The 27,793-nt window shown below is 38.7% G+C and overlaps 1 protein-coding gene across 2 annotated transcripts; it reads left to right on the forward strand.

Annotated features, from left to right (window-relative positions):
• rab28 (RAB28, member RAS oncogene family) lies at positions 1-27,793 on the forward strand. 2 transcript variants are annotated; one of them, XM_041991170.1, is made up of 7 exons: positions 1-441; positions 5,049-5,145; positions 7,952-8,040; positions 10,002-10,131; positions 24,308-24,411; positions 24,509-24,586; positions 27,138-27,497. In XM_041991170.1, the coding sequence occupies exons 1-7, from the start codon at positions 367-369 to the stop codon at positions 27,231-27,233; spliced, it is 669 nt and encodes a 222-aa protein (XP_041847104.1). In that variant the 5' UTR covers positions 1-366; the 3' UTR covers positions 27,234-27,497. The 2 variants fall into 2 exon arrangements, with proteins under 2 accessions (XP_041847104.1, XP_041847103.1); XM_041991169.1 differs by lacking the exon at positions 27,138-27,497 and adding an exon at positions 27,528-27,793 and having other exon boundaries at positions 3-441.

Consider the following 27,793-nt stretch of genomic DNA (forward strand, 5'->3'; position numbering starts at 1 on the left):
GACTCAACCACACACACACACCGGTGTGTCTGTTTCGGCTTCTAATAGTTTCCTATGAAGACAGTGGACTTCATGGAGATACCGAAACTATTCATATACTGAACCAGCAACTCGTTGCCACCGGCTTGTCTCTCTTCTAGCCATGGCCCCCGTTTCAACATAAAAACGAAAGAGACAGCAGTGCGGGAGTGGATCACGCCGAGCGGAGCAGCTACAGGCAGTTTTAGCGGAGTCAAAATGGCGTCTGTTTGCCCACTCAACAGTGCATTAATCCATCTGTGATTACCCTGATAGCTGGATTCAGCAGCCTGCGGTTGGTTTGTAGCTTTTCGGTTTCGTGCACTTGCTGGACGACACTTGAGCATAATGTCGGACTCAGAGGAGGACAGCCAGGACAAGCAGCTGAAAATAGTGGTGATTGGAGACGGAGCGTGTGGGAAGGTGAGACCGTGGCATACACGTACAACGTATACAGCGTTAGAGAAGATGACAGACGTTAAAGTGTCTCAATAATATTTCGACAGTGTTTTTGTCTGGTACACGGCGGTGAACTCATTATTCAGCTTGTGCTCATGCTGACTCTGCACTGTCCTCCTGGTCACCATGGCGACCGACGCTAATGTTGCTAAGTTGGCTATAAGCTAAAACAACACCGCTAACACCAACAGCGACAAAGCACAACAGAATGTCAGTTATTTGCGATCACATCGTAGTTTACACTTAAAGAGTCGCTTAACTTCAAACCGCAATGGAACAATTTTTGCAAACTCTCATGAAACAGACATTTAAGTGACATATCCTCACAAATATATAGGATTAATTTAACACTTGGTCGTTATCAGAATGCAAGGTAAACAGAGGGATTTGCACGATCCTCTGCTGTGTTTTGTTCATTGAACAATAACAGTGTTTGTATGCAAACACTAAAGGAAGCAGGCTCTGCAGAAAAAGGTTAGCAGCATTTTTATGTCAATAACCATCATACTGCTAAAGCTTTTGAGTAATTATGGAACTTTCCATATATCAGAGTGATCAGACAATTGTGATGAGTTCATAAATAAATTTAATTTGTGCATCAATGCAAAAATGGTACAGATGGTATGAACAATTTCTCTGTTTTTTAACAGGTTGCTCGGTTATTTCAAGCAAGCTAAGAAATCAGCTTATGAGACAAAACCCCCTAATATAGACAATGAAATGATTATATCTGATAAGTTTTATGTCAGTTTAGTCATTTTATGTCAGTGTAGTTTACAATGAGATGGAAGTGTAGAGACGCTAAAGGCTGGCAGCAAACTTGGTGCTGAATTACTCTTGTAAAAACTTACCTTTACTCTGACAAAATAGCATTGCATGAAATGACCAAATTGTGTGATAACAGCTGCACTGGCATATATAAAATCATTCATTTTAGTTTGAATAACATATAGAAACTTATAAATACAAGAAATAATTTTAAATTCCTCTTTATACTTTGGTTAAATATGGACTCAAGGGACAAACAACAGTAGAACCCAGCAACGTATAGGAACAAAAATATAAGTAAGCAATGTGAGACAACCAATTATGTAAATGTGCATTTTCCGCTTCAAGAAGGCATTTTTCAAAGAGCTAATTGACAATTTTAGTTCAGATTCTGTCTTAAAGATAGCATAATGGATTTAAATCTGACACAAATCCGTTGTTCTAAACCTATTAAGTCTACCCAGCCCTTAATCCATGTTGCATGTACCATTGAGCATAGTTGTGGACTACATGCCTCCAGTGCTGCATTTTATCGTAACTGAGATCATCTGCTTATGCTGTGAAGAAACCGTTGCCCGCTTAGGTTTACTGGTAGGAAACCCATGTAGCTTTTAGAGCTTGACAGCCCAAATTAAACAGAAAATGTGTAACACACAACAGTTACATTTACTTGGAGAGTTGTACAAAGTATAAAGTTGACAAAGGCTGCAGATTGCCCAGCCTGACTCTTGTAGCCGGTGGTTGTTTTCTGTCAGGGAATCTCCTGGCAAATGAGTCCATATGCATTCGACTCCAGAGGCCCCCTTTTAAGAACATTGCACCTGGTTTGCACATGTGAGAAATGTTGCTGTTTTTTCAATTATTGGTATACAATAACCCTTGGAAGAGATTCACACTTTGTTTCTTGAAAATCTGAACTGTAAACAAATAGCTTTTTCAGTATATTGCCTCTCTAAATCTGCACCAACTTTACCTACATTACCACACACTGTTCACAGAAAACTTTACAGCTGAATCATAATCACCACAGTTTAAAACTTGAAATAAAAAGGTCAATCTTACATCAACATTAGGGGACTTTCTCTAGTCACACTAAACATTAATTTGCAATAAAGCAAAGAGGTTGTCATGACAGTTCAGCTGTGTTTCCTCTTCACTACATCTTGAATCCCTGAATGAATATGATTGTAAGACAGGGATGCCAAGTACTTTTCAGCTACACATCCTCTTTTGTTACTAATGTCTCCTTCCTCAGGGAGAAAGAAAATGAGTGTACCTGTAACGGCGAGACCCAATGAGAAAAATGAATGTTCTCATTCTGGAAAGTTGAGATTTTCTTTTGGGAGGTGCAGTGTTTATGTGTGTGTGTTCAGAGGACACACACACAACTCATTTCCCAGTAGATACGCTACATTAATAATCCTTCTCACACTACTGCCAGGTGTCCAGCTCGTCACTGTCTGAATGACTTACCTGCTTGTCTGTTTTGGGCAGAAAACAGGAGCCCTGCCCCCCATTTTGAGTAGGCACCGCTGACTGACACCTTGAATGCTGTTTCCCCCTTATTAATGTCAATTTGCTGAGCAAATTGCAATTGGATCAGTTTTTCTTGGACAGCATTTTCAGTGGTATTTTTGCTTGTGGTTGGTTGTCCATTCAGAAATATAGGGAGATGTGTAGAGGCTTGTCCACCTGACGGAGATGTTTTTAAAATATGGAGTCTCACATTTAGCCAGACTCTTAAGACGCTGGACTGAACTTACACACTAGTCTATTTTTCAACCTGAGTTATGAGCCTCTCAGTTTTTCCTCAACATTTGCTGTTCTGTGACCCATAGGGCAAAAAGGAGCTTTAGGTGCAGACCCTGTATATTAATTGATGCTGAATTCCAGACCCCTAATCACACAACATTTATATATGTCTTAACTTTTTAAATACAGTAAGAATCCAGGAGTGATATTGAGCTGTGAAAATACACTGCTTCAGATATATAAATTGCATCACATGGTCATACTGAACATGCCTTTTCTTTGTCTCCTCTTTTAAAAAATAAAAAAATAAATACCCTCTCTTAGTTTTTTTTTTTTTTCCCCCCCAGTAGAATTTTCCCCATTTCCCGGCACCAGTATCATTGGCGACCCTTTGCTATTCACTGTTGGTTGTTAAGATTACACCAGCTATTACATTTGCTGGTTAGTTCCAGTCATTCGTTTGGGGGAAAAAAAAGAAAAAAAAAAGAACTATGTTTAGGGAGGAGAGCCAAGCTACCAGAATGCCAAGACAAATGGTCGATGAGGCCAACGTGAGCATGTGGAATACATTTTTGCTGTCCAAGCTTGTTATTCCTGTGTTGTCAGTGATTGTTTGGGCTACTTAAATGGTCGATTTTCTCCTTGTTGCGTCAGTCACCTCTAGTAATTTTTCAGCCACTCTTGATGCTGTGACCAACTGAGATTAAGAAAAGGGGGGAAAAGGCTGTGATTTAGTAAACCTTCAAAGAATTGCATGAGTAAACTTTGTTCTGCGCGGTGAAGGGGTTTAACTAGCTTATTACATTAGAAATTTAACTCAAGCAGCACTAAACTTTATGTCTCCATGTAATCCGTCCCATCCAAAAAGAAACTGTTGTTTACTTAGAAGAAGATTTGGGAAAACCAAGATGAGGGTTTATCCTGTTTAAATTATATCACTTGGTGTCTTCCTTGACGTAATTTGAAGGAAGTTCTGTCATATATGTGGCACTGTTTGTCTAAACCTAAACCTGTCTGAGCATGAATGGAGGCAGATAAGGACCCAGGCTCAAGTAAAAGCTTAGTGGATTCAAAGACAAAACTTAGTTTTAAATCCTTAAACCCACAGTGACTGTCAAGCACCACATTAAAATGCATTTACTGCCACACATGAACACCGAGGGAATCCCATTGGTTCACTTTTCTGCTGTGTTTATGTAAGCATGCTGCTCTAAAGATAGCTAATAGACATTCAACACATACTTTTTTCTTATCCTCATCCATCAGAATGAATTAATGTTGGCATGTCAAGCCTGTGCTCTGAATTCCCACGGATTTCAGGAGACACTCTTAACATGACACTTTTTCCCTTTCTCAAGCATAACAGTGACAGTGATTGAGGTTTAATAATTTGTGGCAATTATTAGGTCGGCAGTCTGGAGACGTGACATATACTGCTACACCTGTTTTTGTATTTCACGCAAATTTTCACTGTCACTCCTGTGACTGAGTGCTGGGACAGCAGAGGAGGCAGGCAATTACATCAGCAACCCGCCCTGTCAATCATATAGTTTTTTTTCTTTTAAAGGATTTGAGTGATCACACTAATGTCCTGCAGCATACACTTCAAGGTTACATTTCCTATTAATTAGGATTGCATGCTATCGTGATGAAGAATGATGAAGAGGTGTTGTGATAGGATCAATTACACATTTGTATTTTTTTAGAAATATTGCAAAATTAAATAATATAAAAACATTTTGTTTGGCATTTTGTCAGTTTGAATGTTTTTCTATGTGTGCTTGTTATAGAAGTATCATCCTCTCAGTATATTTTCCTTTGAACATATTTATTAGCATTTTGCCTTCTGCCCAGGGCCATGCTTTGATGTGTAGATATTTTGTTACGATAAATAATATGCACCAAATGAACACTTTTCCACAATCATGGAATGATTTTCTTAAAAAAACAAACACTTAACTGCTTTAATGGTGTATTTTTAGTCCTTTTAATAGCTTTAGAAGTGTCTGGCTCTCATTCTCCACATCTCTTCTTTTGTCTTTCTTTTTCAGACATCACTCGCCACCAGGTTTGCACAGGAGGCCTTTGGGAAGCAGTACAAACAAACCATCGGCCTGGATTTCTTTCTGAAGAGAATAAGCCTTCCAGGTGAGACACCTTCATAATCTTTAGGGAGCACTTGCATGTTCTGAGATACTGCGCAGGCATGCATTGCACAAGCACACATCAGCACTTTGCAGACTTGGGTGTTCAGTGAAATACTGTGGATCTGCAAAAATAGTCCAACCATCTTAAATGTTAGTAATCGTGTGTATGTTGGTCTTAAGATTGTGGATTCTGTGTTTACTTAAAATAATTAGAATATTGATAGAAAACTCTATTAAAATCTAAGAAAGAGGCTTGTTGTTCACCTTCACTCTCTATCATATGTCCTGCCAGCCAGAGTTTATCCTTTACGTTAACTCAGAAGCTGAATGTGTCTTTTCTGGTAGTTTGTCATTGTAGAGTGCCTGCCACTTCTCAGGCTTATTTGTGCTGAAATTTCTTCTCTCCAGAGCAAACAGTTTTTTTTGACTCCACAAGGCCAATGATCAGATTATACCCAAACATGCAAGCCTTGCACATAATTCTGTGGACAGGGTAGAGTAAATACATTAACATTTTCTATTTACCAGCATGCTGCTGATCCACATGTTATCGTTGTCCTGCATCACATAAAATACTGATAATTATTTGTTTATACTGAACCCACAGAAATAAACTTTTATTGCATAATGTTGTATTTAGTAAAACATACCATTTTAACTTCCTACTATGTGGATTTTCAGTATTTTAAATGGCATTTCTCAAACTCTGCCAAAGCCCAAGCTCCAGAAATCTGCAAAGTGGCTCCATTCTTTCATTACTAATAAAACAACATTAAGCAAGGGCAAATTAAGTACTAAAAGTAAAAGTTATGCTGATTTGTGAGTTGGCTGAAGAATTTTATTTTGATTTTGTGTCAGTTTTAGCTTATGAGACTTCGGAGAACTAAACCCCCAAAAATGTTGTGGTGGAGTCAGGATGAAAAGAGCCAACCATAAGAACAGGCTGGGCTCAGCTTCTTAATACAAACCTGAAAATGCTGCTAATCGTGAGGCTTCTTTTTCCAGTAACTTTCTGTCCCGATAGAATCAGTGATTTTTTTCGCTGTTAAACTGCAAGCTTTGTTTAATATAGAGTACCGGTACACATATCTGTCTCACTGGGGCAGCAACAAAGTTGGACTCAACACCCGAGTTGTTAAACGGCCCATTTTCTGGGGAATTGGGTGTTGATGAGCTGATGAAGAGGAGGGTGGCTCTGCAAGCTGGGTGGTCCCAAACTTCGTTAGGACCCCCACTCTGCCTTGTATTGGAGAGGTTGTGTAGGTCTCTATGGGGCTGTAAGGGTCTTTTGCAGCAAGAGGGAAAGTAGCCTATAGCTAGTGCTGGCCCCTCTCACCATGAAGGCCCAGCTTGTCAAACTTAATGTAGATTTTCCAATGCAGGCAGAGGTGAGGTGAGGCCGACTGGCACACAACAGCCTCCTCTGTGTGTGCTTTTTATAACAATGCCTCTTCCAGATGTCCATGCCAAACCAGAGAGGTACAGGCAGTGGATGGGATTGACTATGGGGGAAATTTACTTGATAAATTCTGTCAAGATCTAGCTTTTGACAGTGTTTGGTGTGATCCAGCATCAAGTCATTTTCAGAGGATAATAATGTTATCAATATTATATTGTATCTGACATAATCAGTTTTACAGATTTGTCCTTTTTGATCACATTTGTAGCTCTTGTACTGCATTAGCAAAAATATGCCAGCCCTGTTGAATCAGCATGAATGTTTGAAACAAAAATAAAGCTAGTGTCTAAGGTTATTGGATGGGTGGGGATGGCTCTTTATGACACCACGGAGCCGTTATTCATTGTACTCCTCAGTGTAACTTTACATTGACAGTGTATAGTCTGGATGTAGTGACTGTGAACCTTAGCGTTTCCTCTCCTCGGTTTAAAAAGGGGACTTATGAAGGGGTTGAGTCGTCCAGCCGTGTCCACAGTGTATGCTTTTCTTCCCATCGCTGCTGCAGCCCAGCGCAGGGCCTTCATCACACCAACATAAACTACTTGCTGTCTGGTCCTCCATTCTCTTCTTGAATAGTTCTTTTAAACCACCCTTTTCATTTTCCAGAGGAAGAAAATATTTATTTGGATTTGGTTTTTGTGCCCTTCTTTCTCTTCATCCCTCTCCATCACTCCTTTCTTTTTCCACAAGCATAAGGGCAACAGTCTTCTTTTTTTATTTTGCATTTAATTATTGCTATTTTCCTTAACAGCATATAATTCTCCTCACTTTCCCTGCTTGGCAGGACAAGGCACAATGCAAACAGTTATTCCCAAGCTAATAAGAAGTCATTTTCATACAGCCAGTGTAGAATGTTTTAATTAGGGGGTAAGTGTACACATTCATCCCCTCTGTTTCTCTGCTGGATATTCTTGGATGTGATTTAGAGGTGATTTGCTAGTTCAAGAGTCCCTTAGTATGAAAGATTAATTGCTGATTTATTTTCATTTTTGTAGATCAACAATGTTTACTTTTATCATAGAAATCCCGAACCCATATTGGAAGCTCAGGTTACAGCTGATCCATTTTTTTCCACAGGATTTTGAACGATGAAAAAAACAAAAACATCCGAAGTGGAAACCCACTAATTGCAGCTTTTTCATTTTTTTTTTTTTTTTTGTAACTACTTTTTCATTCTTTATATGTTGTAACTGTAAAGCAGTCTTCTATGAAATACAAGTGGAAATCATGTGTCTGAAATAGAAAAGCCTTCTTTTACAGAGTTTATTTAAAAGATGTTTTTTTTTGTCATTAAAATGTAATTATTGTATGATATTGAAGTTTAGTGTGTCTTTTTTCTCCATCGTAGGCAATTTGAACGTGACCCTGCAGGTGTGGGACATTGGAGGCCAAACATTAGGGGGGAAAATGCTGGATAAATATGTATATGGAGCTCATGTAAGGACATACAAACACACACACATTGAACTCAACTGTTCCTTTTTTTTCTTTAGTTCTGCCCAGTAAGCATAAAGTGTAGCATCTTTAGTTTGTGCTATAGCTTCCATTTTTAAAAAAAAAAATCATCTCACCTCCATGAAGCAAAAATTATGATTTAAAAGCTTGAATTCAAATTTAAATGAAAAAAACAACAACTTTATTTTACTATCCGCTACAGGAAGGAAATGACAGTACCAATTTACTAACCAAATATTATATGTAATTGTCACCGTGACAAATAAGGTACAAGCCAGGACAAGAAGTATGAGCTTCCTGGTTTTTTAATAGTCATGTATTAGTTGCTCTGTCAGTTCTTGTTATTACAACCTCTGCAGTCAGAGTCTGCCAGTCCCTTTATAGTTACATTATAATTACCTGTTGTTTGGATTCAATGTGAGTAAAGCAGCTTTTAAAAATTTAATATTTTAGAAATTTAAAACTCATTGGACCTCTACTTTTTGTTATTTAACTGAAATGGTTTGTGCTGATCTGTCAAACTGAACAAATGTTGATACTTCAGTATATTGTAACTAATATGTATACAAACACCTAATTGTACTGTAAATTCTAATGTTGACAGTATGTTAGTGTCAGCCTTTACAAAACAACCCAATTTATCTATTTTCCCTCATCTTCCATTTGTCATTTGGAAAAATTATTGTGTCGATTAAAATTCCAGCTGAATCTTGTGAAAATGCTCATGGGTTTCAGTTAATACGAGGTGGCACAAGTAGTGTCCACAAGTAAGCTATGTTGCTAAAAATGAGTGCCTGTCACCTTTTCTCGGTAAAGACCAACATATGAGCAAGAAAAGTAGAACCTGAGACAATGTACCAGCCTTATTGACACACTTTTCTCATTTAACAATACAAGCTAGACAAACATTTGGTCCATAGATGTACTTGATATGATAAAAGTGACTCATTCAAAAGTAATTTTAAACCTTAAACCTGTAGTGTGTTAATTAATCATATTTGTTACCATTCTTTTTGTTTATTTCTTTTCATGCATCATTGCCAAATTATGACACTTTGCACGGGAGTTTTTTTCATCACTGTTGCATAAAATTTTAACACCTGTTGTTTGCCACTCGGTGTCCTGTAATCAATCATAGCTGATCAGAGAAGCTCAGAGTAATTGTCAGAAGTGTGAGCTGTCGTCACTGGCTGTGCATGTTGTGACAGTGCATGTCTCTTGAACAGAGAGCAGTGGAAACCTTTAAGTCATGTTGCATCATGCAGCAGAAGAGTAGATATTTTCTTTAGTTCCCATTCATTTCCAGTCCTTTAGAAAAAATAAAAGTGAAAGTACTGATTGGGAGAAAGCGGAGTTACGTGATTATTTCACTTGATTTATTTTACGCTAATTTAAATCAACAGTTTTTTTTTATCTGTTTACTTTTTGGTTAATTAACGTGTTCATGTAAACAACGTCTTCTGACCTCCTTGTTACACGACTATTTCCACAGTGTTGAGATTAGTGGAGGTGGAGAAAAACAGTCTCTTCAGCAGACAGCCTTCATTCATTAGCTCAGACAGTAGATAACTAGATCTGATCTCTGTTCTACAGTGAATTTGGACTATGCATACGAAACTGTGACTTATTTATGACAAACCACTATTTTCATCCACATGAATGTGTAACTCAATAGCACTGAAACTACCAAAGTTTATCTCTGAGTGTGTTGCCATGAACAAGCATCTGTCCTAGACTGTAAGAAGAGAAGCAGTGCCACCTGCTGTTCCCTTCCTAACTATTACTCATTAGTAGTTAATAGTAGTTAATATAAAAAAGATAGAAAGAAAAAAAACAAAACTATCTACACTCTTCCAATGGAGAAATGTTCATGTTAGGTGCTCAGATGAGAGTCTGATAATAGTAACCTTGTTTCTTATGATTTTTTTTTTTGCCCCATGCAGGGTGTTCTCCTTGTTTATGATATCACCAACTACCAAAGTTTTGAGAATCTGGAGGATTGGTTCAACATGGTAAAGAAAGCCAATGAGGAATCTGATATTCAGCCTGTTGTCTTCTTGGTGGGCAACAAAAGTGAGTATTATATGGAAAAAATGCTTTTAAAATGTGTTTCTGTAAATTTAGCAAATAATTTTATTTTGGGTTCTACGTAGCCATGAATGATTGATTGTTATTTTATAATTACTAGACTGTGCATTTCTGGATGAACTTTATTCTGATGCATTTTTCATTTGGTGTGTGTGTTTGTGTGTGGAGGAGTGAGTGTTTGATGGTAGCAGACATGTTTGTTAGGGCAACAGATAACTGATTGGTGTGATAAGAGCGTTTTAGAGCGATGGGAATGCTGATGTTTGTGAACTCTTGGGAGTGACTCACGATGATTTAAAATCCCAGGCCAACGGACCCGGGTTACCGCTTATCTATAGCCCTCTCCCCCCAAAGTCAGTACCGGTCTGCCCCCGACCCCCCCACCCCTCAGTCTGAGCTTATTCTCCAGTCCCATGTAGTTGGTTAAGGTAAGGAAATCGATGTAAACCAGACAACTCTCCTCCTATCAGCCTGCACCCACCCCCAATCTCCAAAATAAAGACCAATAATAATGACTCTTTTTAAACATCCCCTTGACAGATGTGGAGTCATGCCTGCCGCTGTGTTATTGTAAAGTGAGGCATCAGTGTGTATGTAATGGTGACTGCCCACCTTCCTGAGCCATGATGAACAGTCAACAGAATGATGTCTGCACACAGGAAGCCCTCACTAATGTTACTCAACAGGGACCATAGGTCATTCTTTAATTCGGCTGTCTAGAGAGGATTCCCTTGTCTTCACATCTTCTAATCTTGTGCATCTTCTAATGCCCGGGCTTAAATTGTGGGCGCCTCTGTATTTAGGCTAGGTTTTGGCTGTGTGGGTTAGTGAGTGTACTGTAATATTTAAGTAGTGTACATCCCAATGCCACTCTTCGTCCCCATCCCCCCCCCCCCATGCTCTCCCTCTAATGGCTCTATTGCTAAGCTTAGTCCATGTGTGTTTTCCTATTCCTACAGGCTGAAAAAAGAAAAACAAAGTCCCACACAGATTGCTCCTCCAGGAGCAATCAATTACCTTGCAAGACTTTATGAATTCCTGAACCCTTCATTAACTACTTCATTTTTTTTAGGGTGCTTGAAAAGATGGATGTGGTTGATTTCTTTTCAAATTGAAGCCAATGCTAAAATATCTTAGTGTAATACCAATAATGGTTGCTTGGCACTGGCTCCAATATAATCTGATTTAAAAAAATGTCAGCTTTTTTCCTCTGCAAGTTATTATGGATTCATACATTAGATTTTGTCTCGTTGAATAGTGTGTAGGATATTCTCCTAAAAATAATTCCACAATTTAAAATGATGTTCTGTTTTTTTTTCTTCTCATCAAGTCATTTGGGATTTTATGGTGTACTGATGAATAAATAGTGTTCTACCTACAATAAACAGCAGGCAGCTCACTTTCAGTTTGAAGAATCAGGGAGGAGGATGTGTTTTTTTGTGTGTAATTGTTACCCTCCTTTGCTTATTGACAATTTCTCCTTCTACTCCAAACTGGAAGTCCCCCAACTGCTGAATACCTTACACAGCCCCACATAAAAAAATAAAAATAAAAATCCTTCTACTAAGATGTGTTATTAGGTTCAGTATCACTTTCTAACTCCACTGTCCTGTCGTGCCCAGATGTGGTTACTTTGGCCTCCAAAAAGAACAAACTGATGACAGCCAAATGCTGGCATCAAAACTGCAGTTCATGAACCAGTGAGTGAGATAATCAGTCTTTGTCTGTGGCAAGTTAGTCTAGTTATCTAGGTAGAAATGCCCTCACCTACACTCTGTTTTACATTATGTTTTTGACTCTGCTTTTTTTTTTTTTTATTTCATTTGTAAAAGTAAAATACTTGGCACAATGAGTTTAGCCAATGAATACAAAGCATTCTTTTGTAAGTGGAGTTTACATTTCAAATGGTTCCCATGATGTTGCACTAAGAGAAGCAACATGTTTGTGATGACCGAAATAGAAGTACAGACATAACAGGGAGCTTAAAAAACACTACAGATTTATGTTTATGTGAGGGCTTGTCTTAGGGGAGATTATGGTGTTTCGCCACTCAGACATTTTTAAGGTTTCCAGCAAGTTAAAGTAAAGGTCAAGGCTGGATTTAGAGGTCACACTTAAATGTATGTAGCTGAGAATTTTTCTGCGTACTAAAAGACCTGTGAAAGTACTGCAACATTTTTTGTAAATATGGGGAGCATAGAAGCTAAATCAGAATATTATATTGGTTTATTTACAGAAATTGAGACTGAATTTCCAGAATTAATGTACCTGGCTGCTAGTTTAGTTTAATTTAAACACCATCTTCTTTACTTAGTATGTGGTAATTGAGCCATTGAACCCAAATGATGCTGTCCCCTCCTCTTCTTACCTTGGCCCTCCTGCCATGTCACTGCTAGGGAACAGCCTTTTCTGTCTTTGGCTCAGCATGGGCAGCTGGGATTAAGTATGCTTGTTAAGGACCAGTATGCTGCACACTCTTGTCATCTACACTGCTGTCCAGATCCTTGTGTTAAATAATGGCACCACTTGTAACAATTCCAAGAGGAAGCCAATGAAATGTTTTATTGAGGGCACACATGTGTGCACACAATTATTTATGCAATTGCAGGCTACCTCTCACATAGAAACATGCACTTAGGTGAAACACACGTGTGAAATTTCTGGGAACACATGGGTAATGGAAGAATGCTGAGCTCTTGGTCTGTCTAAACATACTAGAACTTTGCTTACAGTGCAGCTTCATGTTATACCGTATGGCACACAAGCACATCTCAAGTGAAATGTTGGCTGGTTGCGCAGTCACTCACTTGACTGCTTGAGTGCTGCGTTTTTAGTGGAGTATTAAGTGTGGTGTGTTTTGAAAAGGCTCCAGATGATAAATTTGGTTACTCTTTGCTTTAGCTGCATTTGGCCTGTTTGTGACTGTTTACCTTCTAAATCAGTGCCCAAAGTCACTGATATGAAACCTATTACACCCTGTAATTCAAAATTTGCACATTTTCTGTACTTTATTTTACATATATTATTGAATGGACAGTTTTTGTTTTGAAATGGCTGTTTAAAATGAACACACATATCTCTTTTTAGACATAAGCCTGTGTCATTTATCAAACCATTTGTTTTCATTAAGTGGCGATCGCAGGACCCCTGCTTACTCCCCATCCACCACCCTTTCCACTGGCAGTGCTCTTTCCCTCAGGACCCCTGGAGCATTCATCATTGACTTGTACAGCCCTTATTTGGGTGACTTAAATGGGTTCAGTTCTCTTAACCCCTCCTCATCACTCATGGGTTTCTGCTCAGTGGTTCTACCACTGTTCACTGGCGATCGACTCAGGCCTACCATGGGAAACATTCTCTTCTTCAAAGAGATAAGGTCCCAGCATGAAGAATTTGTACCCTAATTATGGCTTACCTGCCTTATTGTTCTGCTCTTTTCGGCTGTCTTTCTTCTGACAGCTCATGTCTTTGGCCATCTCTCAAACATAGTTGTGCTTTTATTTTCATCCCTGTGCAAATACAGACTCTTTTCAATCACACACTTAAACCAACTCTGTTTACTTATCTCTCACACGTGTAGACTAACACTTTAGCTATAGCTGCCTTTGCTTACAGTAATGGCTTTTTATTGGCCCTGTGTTTCTGTTGTGTTAAACAACATGCATATGTTTGCTTTCTGCATGCTACGGCAGATCTTACTGCATACCGTTACCCGCTGCACCTTTCTTCCTCAAATTTCCATTCAGCCATGTGAAAGTTCAAGTGAAACATGGATCTCCCCTAACTCTAGATTTCTCATGAAGCATGTCCTTTGCCTAACAACATTGTTGGCCCTGATTTGTTTGCCCTTTTGGCTTGGCCTTGGGTGGAGTTGAAGGCTCCCCCTCCTCAGCTCTCTCAGCTCTGTCACCTCTCTGCCCCTGTAAAGCTGCCACAGTTCCTGTCTGTTCAGTGTAGGCCTGCACATTTCTTAATAGAGAGATGCTCAGAAGTCCAGGAGTGCAGAGGAGCTCAATGTGCTTCTGTTTTTGGTTTAGCTCAAAAATGTTTTTTCTGGCTCAACCCACTCGTACTTAGGTCCTCTTACAACAAACTAAAAGGTCCTAATTGCCCCCAAGGGAAAGGTTTAGCCACAATAGACATGTGGTGGGACAAAAGCCCAGTGCTCTTACCCAGCACCCTCAACCCTCCCCAGATAGGAGGGATGAACACGTCAGCAGTGTCTGTTTTGCACTGTGGGCAGCACAACCACAGGTTCAACACTGTAAAACATTATATATACAATATATAGACCCAGTAAGGCATGGTGCATGGTTGGGTACAGACCTGGAATGTTTACAGTTTACTCCAAATCCAATCTTTCCTGTTTCTCTTCACATTTTATTTAAGGTAAAGGGTCAGACTAGATGTGTGTATCAGATTGTAACTCCACTGATTGTAGCCTTCTGTTTGCCTTGAAGCCAAGAAAAGGTTGGAAATTAATATTTAGGTTACAAGATACAAAAGTTGTGATAAATAAAGAATTACAACTTTATGATAATCAGACTTGCACTCGCCATTGATTAAGACAAGTCCTTTTCTCTTTAGAGATATTCTGGTGGTGTTTCCTTGCAGAACAAAGTTAAGTCTTACAGTCCAGCTAGATGAAGTAAATACTAAGAATTAATTGTAACAACTTTTGACCTGGCTATGGTCTCTGCACTCATCTCCCTTGATTCTTATGCCTGTTGAAACATGGAAAGTCCTCATTCATTTTAGCCATCCATAAAGCAAATATTGTTGCACATGCAGTAGATGATCAGTCTTCGAATACCTTCTTGTGTGGTAAGTCATGGGCCATTTGAGTTGCACAGCACAGCTTAGCCACCTGACCCGAGCGCAGCCTGGAACCCTCATCACACTCAGGCTATACTTTATTTCTTCACTGCTCCACAACATTGATATGGAGGAATTCCTGGAAGGGGCCTTGCTGACACAGGATTGGGTAAATAACTGATTGATGTAGATCCATGGGCATATATTATAACTGTATGGGAAATATCAACAGTTTCTCCCTAGTTTTTTTTTTCTGTATATCTACTTTTTATGGTGTGAAATATTACATCACAGCTTTGCAGCCTGACTCTGCTTAAGGTTTTACCTTAAAAGATGTTTTTTCAGACCGACGTAAGCAGAATTCTCTTTCCACGTTATGGTTCAGTGCTGTGGCTTCTATGGTAACTGTATGTAGGCCAGTCTAACGCATCATTGCAGATAGGAAGACTTTATAATTATGAATAGACTTATAGCAATGGCACACATACAATTATGAAGGCTCCCTCATGGTCTGCATAATTATTATAGTTATGCTGCTGACTCACAGAGGCAAGTATTACTGCTCTCCCATAAAAGTCCACTTAGTTTAACAGCGACAGGAGAGCGTAGAGGACATGGCCAGTGAAACTCCGGTCAACTTCTTGTGCGGTCGGCTCAGAACTGGGCCTTTTGTTCACTTTTCATGAGTCCTGGGAGCCTGTTAACCCAGGCTGCAAGTCCCTCGGCCTCATGTTTTACTATACCAATGACAGCCTGGCACTCCAGCTCACTCCTTGCCTGCAGAGCTACTGCTGGACACTCTCTGTTTTGCATTCCCTGACCGGGGGGGTCACATTGTTTTACTAGCCGCTTTGGAGTATCTGATTATGTTTTAAAGTGTGAATTCATGTGTGTATGTGAATGTGTTCATCTGCACGTGTGTTTGTGTCTGCACATCATTTCACAAGGAACGATCAAATGACAAGATGAGCTGTGATCAATGAGCTGTCGACAGAACACTTCTGACCTAGTGGAAAGCGAGTCCCCTGACGGTCCTGGCCCGTTTCAGGCCACCGGGGCAGGGGCGCCATTGCACAAAGAGCGCTCTGTCTCTGTCAGGACCCCCCCCCCCCCCCCCCCCCCAGGACTCCTGCACGGGCCCTGCTCACCTAGATAACACCCGGCTAACTAACAGTACTTCATCTGTCTGTACTCACTCATAAAGTCAAGATAATATTATTAACTTAACTTCAAGTTTTAATGTAATGAATATTATTTCTAATAATTCTACCACAGGCTTGAGATTAGATAGATAGATAGATAAATAGATAGATAGATAGATAGATAGATAGATAGATAGATAGATAGATAGATAGATACTTTATTGATCCCGAGGGAAATTCGAGCATCCAGTAGCATATACATACATCAAAGGTTAGTACTTGACATTAGGGGTCAGTACTTAAGCATACCTAGACTAATTTAAAATTAAATAGAGGCAACGGTAGATAAAGAAGACCATTATTATGGTCTATGTACATATATACTGTACAGGTGATCAAGTATGTACATATGTTGATGGTGGTAGCCAAACAAGGTGCATGAGCGAAAAAGTGCAGGATGTGCAAAAACTGCTGAGACAGTGTTTACAGAATGGGATAAGAGCAAATGTAATAGATTTATATGTAATTGTCTAGCAACTTTGATGCTCTGTTTTCCTGTACTATAGAGGGTTGTTGAGATTATATTAAAGCAAATAAAGATTCAAGAATTTTTGCAAAAATGAAATGCACCAGCCTCTAGAAAAATAAACATTTTCATCAATAAACACTATCACATCACTGAAGGGCTTTAAAAATATGCTGTTATTTGAGTTCTGATTAACTGTAACTCTAAAAGAAACAAAAGACCAAACCTGTAACTCTCAAAGCAATTTTTTGCACTATGTTGCATTTTCAGTGCAGGTTCAAGATAACCATGGCCTTCATATTTAAAAGCCACAGTTTTAAAGAGCTCTCTTTGAGTCACGTAAACCAGTTGGACTCAATCATTTAAATGCTTCACATAAAATTTATTACTCATTGTGTTTTATTAGCCACTTGTGCTGTGAAAGTTAAATCAATGTCTAATTGAATCAGGGATCACATAGAGGGATTTATTCTACTTTTACTGAGTTTTTAAACTGCCAAGTATTTCCCTGTATCTTTTACTAGAAATTTATGAGTAAATTAAAGCCAGTTACAATTAATATTACCCCCTTGCTATCAGACATAGGGGAAAATATTGTACTGCTTCTTTTTTTTGGACCCCTGCAGTTTAATATGAAAGTAGATGCTTAAGATGAATGTAAGTATCTATCTATTTAGTCTCATGCTTCGTGGGTTTTTCAGAAGGGTGGTGACACATGAGTTGTGGGTTTTGTAAAGCTATCATGAGGACTGTGTGACTACTAGTTGCATTTGAGATCATCCTCTTTATGAACAGGCATCAAAAGGCATCACATTCTTATTAGTGCAATATGAATGCTGACCAATAGATGCTAGAAATGGTTTAATGTTTTGCTCTGAATGCAAACTAAACCATGCTTTTTTAAACTAAAAATTGCAGCCGTGGTAGTAGTAATATACATTTCTGTGTTTTCTGTCTTATGAATTATTGTAATTTTTTTTTGCCGAATGAACTCATTTAATTCAGTAGGCTTTTTTCAGAAACGTAGCCACTATCACATCATAGTTCCTGGATTTCCTTGTATTGGTCCAGTTCTCCAGGCAGATGTGTTATCCACTGCAAACATTTTAAAAGTGAATGTTTTTGTGCTGCAAGGAATGAGACTGAAACTAAAAGTCAGTGCTGCTCCAATGCTTAAAGGGCAGGAGTCTGGACTTCATGAAGTGTGAAATAGTTTCAGATGTCCGTAGCTGCGTTTCCATTACCCCTAGAATTGCACAAAACCTAAATATTGCAATAAAAACACACACCAACACATAACAAACAACTACATTTCGAAAGACTTCTCAAGTGTTGCTATAAAGTTTTTATACTCATGAGGTGGTTTCATTTAGACATGTCGATATAGAAGTACAGTATATTGCAAAATGTAATGGAAACAATTTTCACATTTACATGTCCCTGGACGTGACGCAGGGGGTCGCGTGACCAGTTAATTTCAAATATGGTATGGACGGAGGGCAAGACGGAAATCTTTTTACAAATATCTGAAGAAAAAACTATATCCACCATCCTTTATAGCAAACTACGGTGAAATCAAGAGTTTTACAAGGAATTAGAAATCTCCTTCCTCCTCAAAATGGAGTCTCACGGGACGGCATTTTACGAGTGTGACGCTTATGTTCTAAACACCATTCAATGGAAACGCCTGCAAATTGCAATTGTACATTTTAGAAATTTTAGAAATATCGCTATTATTTTGCAAAAAACTGTAATGGAAAAGCAGCTTGTGTTGGCATTAGACATATGAATGGGTTTTAGTGCAAACATCAGGTGTACACTGAGTGAAAAGGCAGCTGAGATAGCTAACAGTACTTTGTGTCAACCAAAAGTTTGTTGCCTCTACAGCTGCTCAGAAACTTGGAGTTACTCACACAAACAGCTGTAGTTTGCGCTTACTCCCTATACAATTAACATGTACATAAAAGCACTTAACAGCATAACATCAGGTAAATCATTACATTCCTAGATCTTGAAAGAAGATGTGTTCTGCCTCAGTAGCCTTTCTATCCCAGTTTGTGCATTTGCACCTATTGACTCAGGAATATACATGGTGATTAACTAAAAGACGAGATAGTTCATTTTGTTGGACAGTGGCAGAAAATGACCATATTCACTAAACAGAGACATTCTGCCGTAATCTTTGGTGTGGCTGCTTGTTATTCTGCTCATCTTCATATTTTGTATCCAGTTCGGACTTGAACATGTAGCTTGCTCACTCGTGACTGAAATAGTGCATTTTTAAGAATCACCCTTGTTCTCTTCCCTGCCCCTCAGCAAGCATTTAGGAATTTGACCAGTCAGAAGAAATGTTGCTCAAATCTTCTTGTTCTTGGACTGAGCTGTCCCTTGTTCTGAAATAATTACAAACTATTTGGGGTCATGATGGGTGTAAAGCTAATCTAGAGGTGCCCAGGATTAAAAATTAAATGGTTGGAAATGATTATGCCATGTCCACTTTAAATGTCAGAGCTGCAGAATTATTCTGGGACATTTTTGGAGTCACTGGTGCATGAAAGTTAAAACTTAGAATTGGCCCAGACAATTGTAAGTCATGTCATTAGGTGCAGGATTAGATTTGATTGTCCTACCCCTCACTGCACAGTCTAAATAGGTTTATGGTCATCATTTTGGGGAAACTGAGGCAAACCTGGTTAACAAGGTCTTAAAGGCATAGAATGAGGTAATGTTGGAAGTGATAGGTTCTCCCCTAGGGTTGATTAGCTCAACTCTGCAACTTTCACTTAATGGGATATGACCCCTCAGAGCCCCAAGTCTCTGACTGCACACACGTAACGACCATTACAACCACACACACACAAACACAAGGACGCCCACACAGTTCACACATTCTGCCTTCAGCCCTTATACACATCCTGACAAACTGACTGCGATTTAGTTTAAAACTAGACTGCAGGCAATTAACTGTGTTATGCCAAGCTTATTCTTTGGCTGCTGCTCGCTGGATAAACTGTTCCAATTGGTCCCAAGCAGCCACCTGAACAGAACAGTAAGTTGGTGTCTCTGTTATCACAACACACTTTTAAAAAGCCCACTGAGAATTACACAGTGTGGTGTAGGATTTCAGCTTGGTAACCAGTGTAGGCCCATTACCTAAGAATTCTTCATGAATGATCACACTGTCCACATTTGGCCCATTATGCTAACAGTAGACTGTTTACACCTGGTGCAGAATGCATTCTGGCTTACCTGATCATAAGTGGAGGGCTCAGGTATAGCTGTACCACACTTGGTACATCTGGTAAACAATTTGTGGGGAATCATTTTTAATTTTTCTTATATAGGAATAGGATATATGCCCAAGAACACTAGATTTTCCTCTTTCTTTCTTTCTTTCTTTCTTTCTTTCTTTCTTTCTTTCTTTCTTTCTTTCTTTCTTTCTTTCTTTCTTTCTTTCTTTCTTTCTTTCTTTCTTTCTTTCTTTCTTTCTTTCTTTCTTTCTTTCTTTCTTTCTTTCTTTCTTTTATCACTGCAGTTCTGCTAAAAGAATAAAAAAAGCATTTACTAAGCATCCATTGACCATGGTAGCTCCACAAACTTTGCTTTTCTGAGCGGACGTGCGTGCTGCTCAGAAAGCTCTATAGTGCGATGTTCAAGTTTGGTAAATTACAATTTATGGTTTATAACTGCAGCTTAAGCATATACAGTTAGTAACAACCACATTTTTTCTTGTTCAATGTATTTCTCTGTGGTTTAAATAGAGTCCCCAAATTATGCTAATTATAGCTTCCAGTGTATCTTTAACGTTGGTGATGAAAGTAGAACAATTAGCTAATTACTTGTCCAAGGCTAACGTGTCACAGTAGGGCTTTATGTAAAGTTTGAGTGACTTAATTCCACTACATCATGAACATTGTTAGACTCATCCTAAAATTCCTGAACAGAAAGTATATGAAAAAAACAGTTAAACCAACTACATCAACAATTCAGTATAACACAGTTCTCAGCTTTGTAACATTTGAAGTAACTACTATCTAACATATGAAACATATTTATATGTATGTATATACTCTTTGAGCCCTCAAAGTGAAGTTGAAGTTGAATGACCAGCAGCTGGTGCTGTGGTTGTTGTACACTCAGTTGAACTAACTTTGTTGGCTAAACTATGATTTTTACTCTTTTTCTACATTTCTGTAATATATATTTTCCTATGATAAGTTTTTTTTTCTTGCATCTAAAGTCATTGAGCACTTTAACATGAATGTTAGAATCTTGGTTTAATCTTCTTTGGGATATGATGAGAACAATTTTGCAAGTTTTTCTTTAATCTTAACTAATTTCTCTACATAGTGTGCTGGAACCTTGATTTTAGTTATGTAATTTAACTAACTGACAGAGAAATGTTAAATAGCAGGGGTATTTGTAAAAAAGCATGCTCTATGCAGATCCATTTCAACTGGATCCAGTCTCCTCACTAATTTAAAGTGTTCAAGTGCCAAAAAAACCTTTTCAACCCTGTCTGGTTTTAGGATATTCAGGACCTGCCAGTGAAAGTATTCTTTCCATGGAGGAGCATTTGAATAGACCGTAACTTGTGGATGGGGAGCATCCATGTTTTCTTGGCATTTGGTTGTCTTCCTATTTAATAAGTCACAGCAATAACAAACCAATTATTTACAGTAAAAGCCCAATTCATTCACCATATATTAATCTCTTCACTGTTGTGTAGTTATTCAGTGCAATAAAAGGCAGACCTTTTAAATAAACACTGGTGGCGTCCAGAGCGAGGGAGGGCCATCGCTTCTGACGAGTGATGATCCCCTCTACTATCTCTATGTGCTCAGAGGCCTAAACTGTTTATTTCGGGTTTGCAGTCACTTCCTATGAGTTGTTAAGCTGATGTACAGTTTGACAGAAACAGAGGGAAACCAGATCATTGGAGGAAGATTGTTTTGACCTGATAAGTAGAAATGGGTACATTAGGGAGAAAAATGAAGCAAAAGGCTAAAACTGTGGGATTAGTCTTGTATTCAGTTAACACAGACAGATGCCACAGGCTGAAAAATTCTTTTGTGTGAAAAAGGAGGCCCACCTACAGTATTATTCTGTAACTAAAACAGCTACATAAATGCTCACAACCCATGAACTCTATCATGTATAAAAGAGAGCAGTCTTGTTAACTTATCAATAGAAAATGAAGTAATCTCACCACAGGGTCCATTTATGTCCTGAGGTTTTCAGTCATAATCTTAAAGGTTTGCTTAAAAGAACTGCACTTCAATAAAAAGCAACTGAATAAAGATGCAACACTTGTCCTTATTTATACAGAGACTCTGAATGTACAGCAGTTAACTAAATCTGATGTAAAAAATCAGCCAACATTGACTAAATTCATTTACACCTTTTCTGGTGTTTTCACAGTGAAATTTGTTTAATATTTTGAGTTTAGCAAACCTTTTTTTAACCCTGTCCTGTCCAGCATCCTAACATACAGAACGGTGGTCTGTGTGCCATATTTTGCTTGACAGATTTGCTCTACCAAGGGAGACATGTTATATACATGGCTGCCCTTGATATTTTTATTATTTTTATTGTAATCTTATTTTCTTTAGTCTTTATATGTCAGTGCTGAACCTGACAGGGAGATAGAGGAAGAGGGGGGAAAAAAAAGGGAGAAAAGGACAGGATTAAAATGTGGAAATAACAGTTGTCTATGCTGCCTAAAACACACCACACAAAAACAATAGACTACAACAGTACTACTGTTTTTAAGCTTGAAACTACAATTTCAGCTGCTTTTAGAATTTAGGCTTCCAGTGAATTTTCAAAATCAGCCATCAGTGGGGACTTTAGCTTTAAATCTTTAAAGTACCACCACAGAAATGCAAAGTTAGACAGCATGCTTGTTCTCCACAGAAACTGAAGGGAGCAACCAAGGGGCTAGAGGTTGATCCATACCCCTCCAGATGTGTTATTGTCTAAATGCTAAATCCCAAGTCTCTATCTGTGTCAGACATCCACCTTGCACAGCAGCTTTTGGTGTGTGTGTGTGTGTGTGTGTGTGTGTGTGTGTGTGTGTTTGTTAGGGGGCTTTCTAGGATGTACTGAAGGTTCAAAAAGCCCTCTAAAAGAACACATCATGTAACAGTTTCTCAATTTAATTAGCAACTAGCAAAATTTCACTCACTTGCACAACTTTTTTTAACTAAATAACATGATCAGATCTCAAGCTACAGTGTTAATGTTGGTTAATCTGACTGTGACAGGTGATTGATAACCTTCCCCAAGTGTGCAGGATCCAAAGGATTAGCAGTGTTTACTCCTAGTAGCATGCTGGGTACCTCCGTTGTTAATGACTGGAATTAATAACCTGCTGACGCCTATAAGACAGCTATGTTTATGTAGAGACACAAACATGACAGTCTGCCCTGGACATTGAGTAGTTGTAAAAGTGTCTGCTGTTACCCAGAAAGGCTTATGTTTATATGTCACTTAAGATGACTACGATATTTGTTTTGGTCTAAAATGGTTCTTTCTAAATGTATTCTTTTAGCATTCTGCACTTTGAGCCACATGTCATTTAACTGAGATATTAATAATATAGGAATATTACAGTGTTTATATTTCTTCCTTGCAGTGCATCTGTCTTTTTCTGCCTTTGGCTTTATTCCACCTCCCACATGCATTTACACACATACTCATACACACAAAGGGGCATGAGAACAGGGTAAATCCTTGACAACTTCAATGAAACCTCACACAAAGACTAAAACTCAGGAGGGGTGAAAGAAATGCAACACCGTACAGTAGCCTGACCTCCTCCAGCTAACACAGACATGTATGCACCAGATACCGGGCGTAGCCACCTTCCTGCACAAAGCCAGAAATAAAGAACGAAGCTATTGCTTTCAGCAACAAGACCCCCAGGTGACCTTCCTTATCGACCCCAGCATGACCCTGTAGTAAGGAAGAAGAGGAGCAAAGCTCTCAGTATCACTGCACAAGAGTTGAATGCACATAGACATCTTCACAATAGTTAAAAAGAAAGGTACTGTCATTGTGTCCACACTAAATCAGTGTGTAGGTGACAGTCCCAAATCTTGGGTCCTTGCACCATTCCTAGAAGCCCAGTACCCAGCACTCTTATGAGTAAAGTTCTCTCCATCTACACTTTGTGTGATTGTAGCCTCAAGTCTTTGTTCATTTATGTATTGTTTCATAAGTCTTGCTCCACAGCTGGGTTGGTTTGTCTATTTCGAGTCAAGCAGAGGTTCATAGCTTCAGGGTGCAACTGTACTAGGCTTACACTAAAGAATGTGTAACATCCAGCTTTAATACCAGCTGAAAATGGGCTTGGGGCTACGGAACTGATCGTTCCCACCCCTAAGCCTAAACCCCCTCCATTAAAAAAAAAGAGCAAAAGTTAGTGTAATTTGCAGCTGGGTTTGAAAGCAACATAACAATTGAAATATACTTTGCTTTCACATGCCTTTATGTGCACCAACTCTGTACGCTAAGCAGACCCCTTCTATCTTAACTAAAGTGTAAACAGTTATCTTTTCTGTTTATGTTCTGATGTGCAACAGTTAACCCTGTGAGAGTGCTGCATAACCACCATATAAATCTATCTATTCATCTTCTGTAAGTTTTCTTTCGTTACACTGTGTTTTGTCCACAGTCGATCTGGAGCACATGAGGACAGTTAAGGCTGACAAACACCAGCGCTTCTGCCAAGAAAACAGCCTCATCAGTCAGTTTGTTTCGGCCAAGACGGGGGATTCGGTGAGTGTCTGATGATTTAATCAGTCACAAATAAAAATGTTCAGTGATTTTAATGATATTTATATTTAGATTGTCCTATTTTTTTGTTTTTCTCCAGGTGTATCTTTGTTTCCAGAGAGTAGCTGCTGAGATTCTGGGTATAAAGCTAAACAAAGCAGAAATAGAGCAGTCCCAGGTGAGCTATAATGGCATCAATGATTCTCACTCAAATTTCCTTGCAAAGTCTATAAAGCAGCTGTCTGACCATGTTTTAAAATGCTTATCTGCTCCTAAAAAAAAAAAAAAAAAAAAAAAACTTTTTTTTTCCCTCTACTCAGCCCTAAACTAATAACTTCTAATTTTATTTTATTTTTTGAAGTATCTAATTATTATTATTTTTTTTTTTTGCCCTGCATTACATGCAGTGTAATGCTTGAACTTAAGCGAGGTCACAAGGAGTGTGTTAGGTCAGTGGAGGTTACCACACACTGTAAAGGACTTTTTGTTGAGTAAACATGAGTTTGTTACGTCTGTCTCCTGTGATGGTATACCTGCCACTGACGCTGCCCATCTGTAAATAGACCCACATTGACCACATTAATGCGTGAAGTCGGAGGTCAAAGGTAGGCAGTTGTAAGGGTGAGGAGGTCAGGATTGGCTGTCTGATTTATTTGGTTTATCTCCCACCGTTTTTGGATGAAATAAGTTTTAAGCTTGTCAGTCAGACCAAGGTGCCCAATGGTGGCAGCTGTAGGATTTATAAGGTCACCTCCCTGAGAAGCATTAATCCCGGGTCTGATATGAGCGGCTGGAGCCACATTGACTGGGCAGTGGTTGATGAGCCTGGGGGCTACACAGAGGTCAGGACCCCCCTCAGAGAAAGGAGAGCACATAGGGGAAGGACTGGGCAACTTCTCATGCTCCACTCCCATTGCCAAAAACTGCTGCTGACTTACTGAAAATGACTACAGACTAATGAAGCTGTCCATCTACGCTCTTCTTCCAATCTTCCCTTGATAGTTCTGTCAGTAGAGCAAAGTGCTTTAATCCACACTAATCAGACTGGGTGAGAGGATGGATCCAGTTTACACCTCAAGAAAAAAGATTTAGACTAGATGACAGAAACACACAAGGATTAATAAGGAAGATAGATAAATCAGCTTAAGTTATTAACACAACATTTGTTAATATAGTAAGGAAATAAAAGCATTATAATGAGGATATCAGACTAAATGGATGTATAAATTTTCATTTTATGATGGTATTATGATGATTGTGTGACATTCTTTTGTATCTTAATCTATAAATGTGTGTCAACAGATCCACTAGAGAAGTGAACATTTACAGAAGATCTTAAAAAAAAAAAAAAAAAAAAAAAAAAGTTTCCAGGCCACTCTAAATATATCTGGATTCAAGTCAGTACAAGCATACATTCCTGCTTCATAAAAAGTGCTTTGAACCAAAAGTGTCTTAAAGTTTTAGAGTAATCGGAAAAGTATTCCCTTGACTACTATGTTATGGAAAAAAGAGTTAAAAAGAAAAGAAAATAATTAAATTCTCATCTAAAAGCCCAAACTGATATTTTCAGATACTTTTTGTCCAAGCAACAGTCTTACACTCGGGGGGACATTAACCCAGGAATGCTTGTAATTTATCATCTAATAAAAGTATCTAAACAAACAGAAAAAGACTAAGTTCAAAATTTGTGTTCTGGATACAGAGATGATGCTTTGAGCAGGTCGTGGCTCCGAGTGCAGCCGTGGGGCGAGCAAAGCCTCATTATCAGCTGTCACGTTTGGAGAGCTGAACACGAAGGTCACAACCCCCGACAGTATTATATCTGCCTGGCAGCCTTCTCCGTCATGGTCCTCTGTCTGCTAGATCAGATAGCAAGAACGAGGATCACTCATTGGCCCCGACACCAGGCTTCGTCAGCTCGTTAATCAGACAGCCAGCCAGGGTATTTTACCCTTTAGACTGCTCTCCAGTGGTTAGGTAGAATATAGTTGGACTTCTTTGTGCATAATTCTCATTAAATATAGGCTAATTTGATTATAATAATAAATAAGTGCCCCAACATAATTCCAAGTTCATAAAATACATTAGAGAGTTCTCAAAAAAAAACAAAAACAAAAACAAACAAACAAAAAAAAAAACACATTGAGAACTTGGGATTGGTCTGGAAAAATAAAGTGTCTTTGGGAAGGCAATGTTAAGTTAAATCACTGACCGATATGTTTGTTTTTTTTCCATGTTTAAAGGCACCATCATTAATAATTCATGGATAAAAATATAAAAGGGTATCTATAAAATGTTAAATAAATGTATTAAATTTATAGCTAAATATTTTCTGGATGGTTTATAATGAAAGGTTGGATTTCCCCTCTCCTCGCTTCAATATGTATGTATTAAACTTAATATGTATGTGTGGCTGGAAAAAGCATCAAGATTGGAACACGGGGTCTTGAAAACCATTTTGGACACATGTTCTTCATTTACTTGTATTATGTTGCTAATGAATTACTAGAAAGAAAGGAAAAAAAACTAAAAACCAAAATGAACATAAGGAATTGGGAAAAGCCATAACAATATGTTTCCCGTTGTGCTCTCCACCATTCAGACCTTCTCATCTGCTATTTTTACTTCATTTCCATTCCTCTAATCATTGAAATTTTCTCTCTCTGTGTCATTGTCTTGTTTCTGTTTTTCCTATATCTTTGCTTTTTTCTCTTTCATCCATTGCTCAGAGGATTGTGAAGGCTGAGCTGGTGGATTACCCTCAAGATGAAGGCCCATATAGACAAGAGAACACTCAACAAAGCAAAATATGCTTGGTTCAGTAGCTGAAAGTATGTTGCTGCTGTTACTTAGTAGATCTGTCACAACCCTTTTAGAGTGCTTTGTAATTGTAGGAAACATTGTGACATAGTTATTTGGTCTCATTAGTTTAGATGTGATCTCCACATAAAGAAATAGCTTTCCCTTGGTTTAGTCTGCGACAGTGGCTTTATTTCACCATATGCAACAACTCATTCCTGAAATATTGTGTCAGTCTCTAAAAGTCTCTAGAAACAGCTTCCTTTCATATAAAGCAAATGTTGTAGCAGCTTTGTAATTCTGTCTTTCCACCTTTACAGCGTGTGGTGAAGGCGGACATTGTGAACTACAGTCAGGACAGCGTGGCCAGGACAGTCAACCCCCCCCGCAGCTCCATGTGTGTGGTGCAGTGATCCCCTCCAACACACAAACCTGTGTAGATGACAAAACTGTATCCAGTATTAGCATGTTAGGGGTTTTTAGGGGTGACAGGATAAGTGTTCTGTATGTGGTCTTTGTGTGTCAGTTGGATGGGTGGGATGAAAAACAGACCGCACAGCTTGGATGCCTTGGCCTGTAGTTCAGA

The sequence above is a fragment of the Melanotaenia boesemani genome, chromosome 7 (genome assembly GCF_017639745.1).
Source record: "Melanotaenia boesemani isolate fMelBoe1 chromosome 7, fMelBoe1.pri, whole genome shotgun sequence".
In the NCBI taxonomy this organism is placed as follows: domain Eukaryota; kingdom Metazoa; phylum Chordata; class Actinopteri; order Atheriniformes; family Melanotaeniidae; genus Melanotaenia; species Melanotaenia boesemani.

Bases quoted from the DNA above. Each gene is read 5' to 3' on its own strand.
- rab28 (XM_041991170.1), top strand. From the start codon at position 367: ATGTCGGACTCAGAGGAGGACAGCCAGGACAAGCAGCTGAAAATAGTG. The intron at 8,041-10,001 runs GTAAGGACATAC...TGCCCCATGCAG, and splicing joins AATATGTATATGGAGCTCAT to GGTGTTCTCCTTGTTTATGA. The intron at 10,132-24,307 runs GTGAGTATTATA...TTTTGTCCACAG, and splicing joins CTTCTTGGTGGGCAACAAAA to TCGATCTGGAGCACATGAGG.